Genomic DNA, 13156 nt, shown 5'->3' on the forward strand with positions numbered 1-13156 from the left:
ATAAATTACATTATTTACATTATTAAATAAAAAATAACGAGTGCAATTAGATGAAAAAAGAAAAAATAATCGACCGAGGATTTGAACCATGGTCTTTTTGATTGCGACCGGTCGATTTCCCACCTGAACTATTACAACTCTGCTGATAGTCGCGAAATTTACCTTCTTTTCTAAAGATATTTTTTCATTGTCTAAAAACTGGGATAAAACGACATTTCAAGATTTTCAACATATATACGAGAATTGCTCGTTCAATAGTATAACATGTATTATAATCTATAATTTACTATTTTGCACATCATGATAGCTATATTTCGCGTTAATACAGCAAGTATTTTTTGAGATTAAGTACATAAAAAACTTTTAAAAAACATAAATAAAAAAATTAAAAAGGTTACGATAAAAATATTAAAAAAAATTTAAGATAAAAATTAACTTAAGTTAAAATAATTAAAATAAAGTAATTGTTTTAAACTAAAATAATTTTATTTCAGATTTTCAACTTATGTTTGCGCTTAAAATCAAGATGTACCTTCACTTAATGTTATTTTATTAGCAATAAGCTTCTTATGTTTTCGAACCAATATCACAAAGAATAATAAAATCAATCAAACGAAGTCGTAAAACGAACCATCGTGGAAGTAAATTCCTTTGAAGTTTAGTGCAAATATCAGTTGACATTACGTATTCTTAGTGATCCAATACTTTTCGTGGAATACGTTTAACTGACAATTTTCCTAACTTATTGCCGATATATAACGCAAAGGTTTTATTTGAGACTGCCAGTCAGTTCAGCATATTGATATATTATTTTTATTAGATACTGACATTTCAACGATATTATTTTATTGACAGAATTTAAATCCTGCAGAGAAGAAATGAAAATGAAACAGCGCGGTTACTCTTTAAAACAATTTAACTAGCGTACCTGCCTTTTTGATTTTTTACTAATTATAAGGAATATGTCTCGCAGTCCTACACGAAAAATACTTAAGACGCTATACTTAATTACGATACTAATAGAATTGCAATAAGTACGCTCTTAACGTCTGTTGTACGTCAACTATAAACATCTTTTGGATTCACGAGTTAAAAATATATGACTTAAAGGTAAAATGGAATTTGATGGTAAAAAGTAATGATATAAAAACTTTATCTATCTGATACCGTATGTATGTAAGGTAGCTTTATCAGCAACCGGGAAAACAGGGCCATATTTTTATAAAAAAATATTAAGATTTAAATACATTTTAAGTCATAATATGATATATACGTTTATTCTGTACTATTCGTTTTTGTTACGACATCGCTTAATTCGTTGAAATTTTAATATTTCCATGTGATATTAGATATTTCACATAAACCTTCGAAATTCTTTGAAAGGTTATCTAATACTTTTCAACGAGCAATTCTCGTATATATCGTGGTACTTAAATTTGTATTGGCTTATGTATTGGCCAATATATATATAATCTGAATCTCGGAAACGGCTCTAACGATTTTCATGAAATTTAGTATACAGGGGATTTCGGGGGAGATAAATCGATATAGCTAGGATTCATTTTTAGCAAATGTCGTTTTATCTCTGTTTTCAGACACTGAAAAAATGGCTACAATAGCTCAGGTGGGAAATCGGCCGGTCGGGATCGACCGAGAAGACCACGGTTCAAATCCTCAAGTCTCCAGATTGATTTTTTTAATTTTTTTTCTTATTGTACTCATGACTTTTTATTTAAATAACCAGTTCATATTTTTTACTATCTATTATGTCAGTAAAATGAGAAAATATTATTCATATTTTATCAATATGTAATTCGTATTTAAATATGATTTCCAAAAACACGATTTACTAAAAATACCGAGCTAAGCTCGGTCTACCAGATACTACTTCAATAAATCAACGAAGAGATTAATATCAATTGAAGTTTTTGTATTCAGTTACATTTTAAATTACTTCTAGGTAAGCGTGCTCCATCTTAGACAGCATTTTCACTTATCATCAAGTGAAATAGTGCTCAAACGCAAGCCTATTATTGTACAAAAAAAAATAAGTTACAATTGCGGATAAACCCTAAAATGACGATGTATGATTTTACATCCCGACTAGAAAAAAGGTCAGGCTCAACCAGATCATGTGTCTGGACCGGATCAGGATAGAATGAGGCATGCTAGATCCGGCAAGCTCTATCAGGACCAGGTCTGCTCCAGACAAGGATAGCCTGATGTAAAATATACATAAATAAATAATACATTGGAAAAAATAAACGGAAATAATTATCATAATAATTATGTTAAGTAACATATTTATAATATCAATTCACTTTTGTTTTGTTAAACAGTTTTTTCAAGAATATACATTCGTGTTTTTTAAAAGGACCGGACCGAACCGGCTGAGATGAAATATCCTGATCTGGACCCGACCAGGAAATCTCATCTCATCCTGATCAGATCCAGACCAATCATCTGCGTTACATGCCTTATCTAGTCCTGATCAGGCATCCCTGGTCCGGTCCTTCTAAGGATGACAAAAAATTTCGACTCGGGATATTAGTTTAAATCCTAAACGGATTGATAAACTTAAGATTATACACTATTAAAGTAAACTAATGGGGAATTTAGGTGGCATTTTGGCAAGTAGGATGCTAAGATAAAAATCTTAAAATTATTGTAGCACAATCAAATCTAATTGTGAATTTTAGGCAAAATACAGGAAATATATTTGTGAATAAGTAGAATATAAGTAAAGAACGTGCCTGTAAGCAACGTTTACTAATTCATTGAAATTAATACCGCTGTGTACAAAGTTCGTATCACATTTTGATTTAATGGGATGTAAACATGAAGCATTTATTTGCAAATATCAAGACACTACATACACGTATCAAATTCTGTTAAAGCAAAAAACGTTTCATGAGTTTCTTCCCTACGATTTCTTGTAAAAAATATGTCGTAAATACTTATTTTGTTACTTGTAAAACTTGTAAAACTAATGAGCTTTCTTCTCAGCGCTTTAGAATACTAATTATAAATGAATATTCGATTTTACCACCCCCTTTAAATATTTTATAACCTCAATAAAAAACCTTTATCGCTATTGCGTTCAGGGTTCTATTTATGGCTTTGATGTTAATAACTCGGATCGAAACCTACGTATTAGCAACACGTACTATAGTAATGTGAGCTAGAGTAATGTACCAAGCGTGCAGTGTTTTTAGATGCATTTCTATTGTAATCTATTCAGACTTTATACGAAATGTAGGCCATACAAAATTTTTATCCTGAGTTTTTAAGGCAAAAGAAACAAGTATACTTTGAGCAGCCCTGTTTTCTACTCTGAGTGGTTAAGGATTCGATTCCTGCCTCGTGTCTGGACGTTACATGTGTATTTATTTATATATAAGTATTATTTATAGGTATTTGTCGAAAAAAATATACCTATATCAGCCGGCTGTTAACTAAATATAACACAATCATTCAAAATCCAAAATTAAAAACAACTTTATTCAAATTAGCTTCAAAAGAAAATCTATATATATAGGAATGAATGTATGTATGTCTATTTATTGAGTTGGTTCATATTATCTTTTATAAAATTAAACTGTACACCTACACCGTCAATATATCATCTCCTTTGCCCTAAGGTTGCCTGGAAGAGATTGCTTTACAGCAATAAGGCTGCCTTTTGTACATTTTTTTCTACTAATTATTGTTAATGTCGCTTGTTTATTATATTTCTTATTTGGTTTACAATAAAGTGTAAATAAACAAATAAATAACCGCTTTCGAATCGTAATTTTACAGTAAATTGCTTACCCTAGGAACTGACGACCGTGTGTGTATGTATAGATATATATTAATAATAACCCATATTGAAAGAACTATTGTAACTTATTAATTCTGTAGGTAGCCTTCTGGGGGGGGGGGCATACGATAAACTCAAAGACAAGCCAAGTGCACGAAAAATGTACGGTCTACAGATACCTCAAAAGAAAAAATGGAACATTTATAGAATCTGTCAAGACACTTTTTCTCAGGAACTCGTGGAGGTATCAAGCTGAAGTTTATATCAAATACTATAACAGTTAACGCATGTAAATTTTCATTTACAGTTTAAGTGCTCTTCTCGCTTTAAGAGGGTTTCGATAAATTTTAATTAGTATACCAAAACTTGCTACCTGACGCTATAAAGTATTGTTGCATCGGTGATGAACGAATACTTCGTATTTTGCAGTTTAATAGAGATAAAAGATAATATTGGTACCAGTGGAACGTAATTGTTGGAGTGTATTTGTGACTGCTCCCTCAGGAGTTGCGAGATTGCCTTTTAACAGAGGTTGAATCAATTTCTGAATCCCAGTCCGCTGAACACTTTAGTGAACCAGATTGATTCATATTATAGGAATATTAGATCACTAAAACGTTTATTTTTTTCACGCTCGAGATAATCAATATTGTATATCTATTATTTTTTTATTGATTCAGCTTGTATTATCCCTCTGCTAGATATGGATACGCCCCTTCGCCGTGTAGGACTAATCTTTTATCTTGTTTATACTTAACTAGCTGTGCCTGAGACTTTAGCCTAGAATTTAACAAAAAGTTATTGTTCAGTTCGCCGAGTTATAAAATAAATAAATTGATAAAATAAAAGTAGCCTAAGTTACTCCTTGCTACATCAGGTGCCAGTGAATGTCCTGATAAAATCAGTTTTAAAGATTAGCTGGAACAAATAGACAGACAGACAGGCAGACAAAAACTGTAAAAAATGATATTTTGGTATATATACCATGTATACATCCATATGCATTTGGTATAAAGCGGTTCTTTTAGTATTACAAAGAGACACTCTAATTTTATTTATTTGTATAGATTAATTATCGTCTAAATGATGTAGTGTAAAAGTCGAACTTTAATAAAAGTATTTATTTTGATATAAAAATCAATTTGTTACTACCAAAAGTGCATTAGAAATGTATTGTCAATTTTTATTGTATTTATTACGGTTCTCTGTTTTTGCGATAATGGCTTACTCATAAAATATAGATATATGTTGTCGCGGACTTTTTTGTAGGACTAATTAAGATAAATATTTCGCCTATACATTATATACGTGCAAACTCTACAGTTTTTGCAGCGTACGCTAGAATAGCTCGCAGATGGCAGATTTTTTGTCCGACTTACTTGACAATTATAAAAATATTTAATATCAAATATTTTAGACAAATCACATACTATCTCAAAAAGTTATAGCCTATGTGTTATTCTAATGTATAAGCTACTACTGTAAACTTTCATTAAAATCCATTCGGTAGTTTGTGCGTGAAAGAGGAACAAACATCCATACATCCATACATCTATACACCCATACATACAAACTTTCGCATTTATAATATTAGTAAGATTAAAGTTTTCTGACACTTGACTTGAGTGTCATGTTACATTTTCTTTTCCTTTGATGTTTTGGACACTTTGACGTACTTAAGAAACTTGAGAGAATCATTTTTAGATATTAATTTTTAGAGATTTTTTATCATAATTTTTTTGATTTATTTTTTATTATTGTTATTACTTAAATATAAAATTTTAATTAAAAAATAACTAAATTTTATTTACTAAGATTTGCGTAGTCTTATTTATGACAAATATTCGAATGAATGTGAAATTATTACGAAATGAATTAATAAATAATACACATAAGTTTAATATGAAAGGAAATGAGACAAAGATATTGCTCATCACAATAACGAATGCTGACATTATTAATATATTTTCAGCATCGCATCAAGAATTATTATGAAAGAATCTCGGCTGTTACCCAGACACTCAATAGTCTAGCCCTTTTGGAACTGTTCCAGACCTCTTTAATATAGGTCATTGAACCTCCTTTGTTTTCTCTCGCGAGTATTCGAGGAAATGCATTGTTTACTTTTTTTCTGTTAGAGAATTCAAAAGAATTATTTACATAACATATTATTTATTTGACGTCTTTTTTTAAAGTTTTCTATTATATGTAATAATAACATTCGATTTAATTATAATATTTTTACATATTAAATTTTCTTACTATTCATTAACTTGTATTTTTTACGCTTTTTTTTTTATAATTGGAGTAATAAAAATAAGTAATTAATTTTGTATACATAAATTATTATATGGCACGGACTATTTTCATTACGGGTTGAGTTTAATACTTATTAGAATAATTTACATTTTTGGTTTTTTCTTTAGTTTGAGTCATAGTGATATTTGAGCCACAATGAAGAGGCTTTTTAACATAAAAAAAAACATTAAGTTATATACATCTAAAATGAGTACTGCGTGTTAACATACGGAACCGAGACGTGACACAGACAAAGGGACTGGTCCACCAGTTTAAAGTCGCTCAACGTGCAATATAGAATGAGTTATGCTTTGAATTTCTCTCAAAGATCGGATTAGAAATAAAAATATCCGCGAGAGAACAAAAGTAACTGAAATAGCCCATAGAATTAGCAAGTTGAAGTGGCAGTGGGCTAGTCACCTATGTGACCTGTGTCGCAGAACCGATAGCCGTTGGAGCAAACGTGTGTAGTGGAGAAAGCGTCTTGGCAAACGCAGTGTGGAACGCCCTGATTGATCTACGTAAGATTGCTGGTGTAAGCAAGATGAGGATTGTGGAAAACCGTGATATCTAGCACAAAATTGGGAAGACCTGTCTCCAGCAGTGGACTGCAATAAGCTGAACTGACTAACTGACTTACTTATGTACATATTGCGCTTATACGTAAAACGAAACAACAACTGTTTCAAAAAAAATATCTGTAGTTCGGATTTTTATTATTTTTTTTTTTTTTTATTTTCGTCCTTAAATTACATTGAAAATATTTCAAAAGAATATTTAAATCAACAGAAGTCATTATGCTTAGGAATTTTATTCGATTTTGTTTCGATTAAGATATTTCTGATTTTTCAAGTAAGTAGATAGATTTAGAGTTTTACTAAATACTTAATGACTTAAAGTCATTTAATATCTAGATTTATAATTCTTACTTAAAAGGGTATTTATTCACTCAGAAACTGTTTTGTTTCCGTTAACTGTAATATTAAACTTTCTGTTGCGCATCACGCGTCATATTCAGAGCATTTTGAACTTTATACTATGAACACATCATTTTATGTTTATTTGGGCTTGACAAGGGGAATATACGCCTTGCGTTCACATTTTTATTAGCTCCCAAGTGGGTAACATATAGTGTTGAGTATCTGAAAACTTGATTTACCGTGACCATCACGATGACACTGAATATGTTGTTAAATTCGACAACTGAGGTAGAGCACAGCAGGAATTCCCTGCTCAAAATATGGAGCAGCCCGACTGGGGAAGTACCTCGACCTTACAGAAGATCACAGCAAAATAATACTGTTTTCAAGCAGTATTATGTTCCTGTTGGTGAGTAAGGTGACCAGAGCTCCTGGGGGGATTGGGTATGGGGTTGGCAACGCGCTTGCGATGCTTCTGGTGTTGCAGGCATCTATAAGCTACGGTAATCGCTTACCATCAGGTGAGCCGTATGCTTGTTTGCCGACCTAGTGATATAAAAAAAAAATTCGATTAATTTCGTAATAAAGTATATTTTTCGTTTAAAAATATTGCTTTACGTATATCCAATCTATTGGCAATCTGACAAAACTTTCGACACCCAATAAATCATCGCGTGCAACACTGGCTTACCGAGAGGTTCAGCGAATTTTTATCAAACTGGCCAATCTAATGCTTCGCCTTTTTACTTCAAATAAAAAGTTGGCCGCGTCAGTGAAACGCAGCTAATTTATTACTGGCATCCTCAGACAGCTTGAACTGAATTCAAATACCTAGTTCATATTTTTATTGGTCTTTTTTTTTAATATTCTAATAGCAGTTTCCCTTAAAAATTGAAAATAATTACAAAGAGTTGAAGCTTGTAGTATAAAAATAAAGGCATTTCAGACCAACTTAATCTGTTCCTACCCCAAAACTGTTCATAGTGGACGTTTACTTATTGTAAACTACCAATGGACTTAGAAAAAAAAACTAATTTTTGTAATTGTGATTACAAATTTCATTTTTCACGCAGGTCGTGGCAGAATTTGAAGATGTGGAACCGGATGCCCTGTACGATGTGCTGCACGATCCAGAGTACAGGTCTGTGTGGGACACGCACATGCTGGCGGCGGAGGACGCTGGCCACATCAACGTCAACAATGACGTCGGATACTACGCTAGTGAGTATCGTTGCTAATTAACAACCAAAGACTAATCAGTGAACAGAGGCTAAGCTAGTCTGAAATTATTTTGGGAATCCGATATTGCTATTGTATCCAAAAATATTTTATACTGTGTTGACTTAGAAGGTTTGTACCTTAATATGTACTTAATATTCTAAATTTGTAAATATAAGAAAAAATAGAACAAAAACTCACACGTTTACTATTTCCATTACTCTTAAAATTTTAGACATAAAGTAAATTATTCTTTCTAACAAATACATTTTTTTTAATTGTATTTTTGGCAAAAGATTAACAAAAAAAAAAAGCAAATGTTTTGACTTATATAATAATAATAAATTGTTACAATTAAATAATTTTCTTGGTATACAGATATGTACGGCGAGATTTTTCAACGTTGTAAAGCTGTGTTTCTGCTCTGATTGAATCGACACAGCCTTTTTTCTGGAAATAATCTCGCGTTATGAACATTATAAAAATATTCAACATATAAAAAGTCCATGTGTTTATAAGTACAGAATTATTCAATTTGATAATAATTATTTAGAAGTAACTTTATAAACCTTTAATAATATGCTTCTAAGGATTACTTTGAAGTAATTACAAAAAAAAAGGGTTGTGCTATAAATCTGGTTTGAATGGCGGCAGATGAATATAATAAGGCCAGGAATTTTCCAGACAACTCTTTCGTGATTTATCTTTAACATACCAAAGAAGATAATTATTTAATTTTTATCCATTAAACAGATGTATGAAGGTCATGGTCTAGTTCGGATCTTAGACTATATGGAAAATTTATTCTAAGAAGTATTTATTGTTATAAATAACTAGCTAACCCAACAAACGTTATCCTGTCCAGAGAACTTTATTATTTTTTCATTTCATAAAAACCCCCTACAAAGTACAAGAAAACTTTTAAAAAATGGGCTTGAATTAATCCTGCTGTACTCGACTTTGGCGCTGACCAACACATTTATGTAAATAGCTATGTTCACGGTCTAAGTAAGGTCGCCAGTGAGGGCTGGATGAGGACACTGGCATACCAATCGCCTTAATAATTTGTATTAAAAGCTTATTATGGTATGTTACGAAATGCTACAATTTGATATGAGAAGGAACTATCTGTCAAATAATTTGTACCTATATTTAATACGCCTCAAACCTACGATCATCGTCAATTATACAGTACAATCGGTTCTAGAAATTTCGTAGAATATACACGATGTCATAGATTAATTAAGTACGGTGGCAAATTGGCACCAGTTTCTTTAAGCTCTACGTTATACTTCCTAGTAATCTGTTTAAACGTCGTACATATTATAGTGCAAAATATTTAAAATTATAATTTGAAAGAAATGTTAAGTAATCACGTGATATCCATATACTAAAGTTTTTTATTATAATATATTTATAAATATTGTGTAATATTATACTAGTCGTCCAGAGGTCGACTTCGATCATAATTAAAAATTTAAATTAAAGAAAACAAAAAAACTATGAAAATAAAGAACAAGGTTGACTGGAATAAATCCCACGTATTGTAAATACTTATGTATGTTTTAAAATAAAGAATTTAAAAAATTAAATTAGAAATTAATATTAAAAAAAAGGAAACAACGAAATAAAAAAGAGCAGACGGACAGCTGTTGCTTAAAATAATTTAGAATTTCATACAACCATGAATTCCTTATTTGAAACGGAACAGCATTCTTGGCGAAAGCACTTTCAATAAAAAAGCTTTTTACAACGCCCGCGAAAGTTACGACCACTCGCTTTGCAAATATTTGATCAAACACCAGTTGGTAGGGAGTCAGCTGTCTGCTCGCAGTTAGATCTGTTCGTAATACAGTTAAGATATTATCTGTTCTAATTTATTGTTAATATATAAACAAATAAAAATCTTAAAATATACATACACGGTCGTCTGTTCCTCTTGTGTTATAGGCAACTGTATTCTGTACTTATAGCCGACTGTTATAAGCAAATATCCTTTTTTAATATGCATAGAAATAATACATATATAAATACAAATATTACACCCAGACTCAGGTGGGAACCGAACCCGAAACCCACAGATCAGAAAGCACTACACTGTAAAGTTCACCAACGAGCTAGTCAATTTAAAATGAAACTGGAAGTTATTTTACGCCGCTTCGTAAGAGTATTGATTTCACTAGAGCTACGCAGGTACTACGCTTTATTGTGGCGATTCACCATTTATTTATTTTTTTGTTATATGTCTATAAAGCATATACATTTAGGTATATATTTAGTTTTTTTCTCCATATTTTCGTTTCGACTTAAACTAAAACGTGACAAATATTTTTTATACTATCTAAAAATTAAGTTGAGAACACCACTATAAAATAATTTTAAAACATTCTGAGTCGCAAATGAATACATATAAGAAATATGTAACGTTAATACATCCACAATTTCTCGAATACCATACCGGGCGTGAGTTTATTACATTTTACATAATAATACCACGCTCCATCGACACGAACAATCACCATACATAAATTCTATTATATTTTATGTATTACATTTAGGTATACAAGATTTTAATGCATGATGTAAGTGCTGTGTGGCTACGGCACTAAAGAATTTAGCCACCCCCTCTCTTCCCGTGGGTGTCGTAAAAGGCGACTAAGGGATAACAAGGTTCCACAACCACCTTGGAACTTAAGAAGCCGACCGATGGCGGGATAACCATCCAACTGCTGGCTTTGAAATTCACAGGCCGAAGACGGGCAGCAGCGTCTTCGGTGCGACAAAGCCAGTACTGCGGTCACCAACCCGCCTGCCCAGCGTGGTGACTATGGGCAAAACACATGAGTTCACGTTATTTTTGGCGTAAACTTGTGGAGGCCTATGTCCAGCAGTGGACTGTATAGGCTGTAATGATGATACAAGATTTTGAAGTAAAACTTTTTATGCACACTTGAATTGGGGAGTTGGTGAATGCGTGACGAGAGCGCTACGAAAAGTGTGATCGGGTGAGGCGAACGGAAGTTGAGAGAGAGATTTAGAGACAGACTTCAGTCGTGTGGTTTAATACACTCGTTTTTTTTATAACATAAATTGCATCTGAATAAAAATTTACGAACTATTTATGGAAACATTCATGATTTTCATTTATCGTTAAATATTGGATAACCTTATCATTACAGCGACCTAAATATTTAAAGCGATCTGATCTTTTTCGAAAATTCAATTTTTTGTTCTCTAATCATTGTCTTGCTTCCTGTATAAAGTAAATAAACATTTGATAATATAGATCATTCTTCAGAGGACTATAGTACTACAAGTATCACTTAGAAGCTAGTAAACGGTATCCTTCTCACAAGCGAAAATTCTTCAATGATACAACGGCCTTTCATTAAAGACTCCCTTTCGAAGACCGCGGAATCACTTCGCAACAAGTACCAACTAGAATAACAGACGTCTAAAATAAAGTCCACTCGTTTCTATCGAGGGTCCGGTACATTTTGGCGTGGGTATTCATGGGTTTTTGCTGTCACATTATGTCAAACATGCGTGGACCACAAATTATTGTTGATGTTGCTGTTGCTCTCAGTAGATACAAGTCGTTGTTAAGTAGTGCAGCAGATTACGCTCCATTCGTCTTCAGCAGTGAAATATAACTATTATAATATTATCAGGATGTTTCAACAATCCAACTAGTAAAGTAGCATTAGGCTACCCGTAGTAAAGTAGGATTAGCCTTTAGGAGGAGGAGTTGGAAAGGTACAAACCTTTCTCCATTATTGGATCACTTACAGCCTATTTCAATTCAATTTAATGACGTCAAGTTCGAAGTGTAATACAAGATTGATATTTTTATTAAAAAGTAAATTTAGGTATCTAACCTCAATGAAACAAGTCTGAAGGGAAACTAAACTAGTATTTAGACTAGAGGATAGCCTGGAGAAGAACTGGTTTTAAAATTATATGCTATCATTGGAAAACTAATTGAAATTACATAATTATATCAACGACAGGTCGTTATTGCAATACCGTTTCTCCAATTTAGCCACGACACGAAAATAAATTTCACGTTAATTTCATATAACGTAATATAAATTTACTTTAGGCAGCTCCATCTATAGCTTCAACAAATAAAATTACTCCAAGTTCAGAAAGGTCAAACTTAAGTAGACCTACCAAGTACGAAACCTTAACTAAGTTATATTTCACAATTAGATTGTCGATGTTTGCATTCGGCGTTGTTCCCCGACTACATTGCGGGAGCTCCGCGGTCGCTGGTATTACGTTATTGACGTCAGCATTCCCGGGTTTTTCTGGCTGTACTAGTTAATAATCGCGATTTCGTTTGCTTATAATTTTATATTTTTACCGTTAAAATGTTTGCTAAAATTTATCTAAGTATGCATTAAGACAACGTTCATTACTCATTATAGCATGAGATATCAAATTATGAAGATCTCGTTAAAAGAAAATCACATCTTAAAGATCAGCTTAAAAAAACGAACTTACAGAAACGCAGTCATCATTTGAAACACATGCTTCAAATATATCTTTACTTTGTTTTATTATTTAAGAGAATCTTATTTAATGCTATGTTTGTGCTCCTAAAAGGCTCCGTGCGTCCTAAAAGGCTGTGAACGCTATTCATTCAGATTAAATAAGTTACTAATTTCTAAAAACAGTAATTACCACCTGAAAAATTGTCTATAAATTATCTAAAGTAGGGCATAGCAGAAAACTTCCTACTGAAATATGGAACAGCCCGACTGCAAGCAGTTTTGTGTTCCTGTTGGTGAGTAAGGTGACCAGAGCTGATATGGGGGAGTGGGGGTACTTCTGGTTTTGCAGACGTCTATAAGCTACGGTAATCGCTTACTATCAGGTGCGCTTGTTTGCCAACCTTGCTATATATTAAAAAAAA

The 13156-nt window shown here is 32.2% G+C and overlaps 1 protein-coding gene across 1 annotated transcript in view; it reads left to right on the forward strand.

The window, feature by feature from the left end:
* LOC123655925 (START domain-containing protein 10) overlaps positions 1 to 13156 on the forward strand; it is a 34317-nt gene that overhangs the window by 7496 nt on the left and 13665 nt on the right. The window contains exon 2 of the mRNA XM_045591665.1: positions 8094 to 8241. Within this exon, the coding sequence (XP_045447621.1) occupies positions 8094 to 8241 (148 nt within the window). The remainder of the gene's footprint in view (positions 1 to 8093; positions 8242 to 13156) is intronic.

The sequence above is a fragment of the Melitaea cinxia genome, chromosome 8, assembly GCF_905220565.1.
Source record: "Melitaea cinxia chromosome 8, ilMelCinx1.1, whole genome shotgun sequence".
NCBI lineage: Eukaryota > Metazoa > Arthropoda > Insecta > Lepidoptera > Nymphalidae > Melitaea > Melitaea cinxia.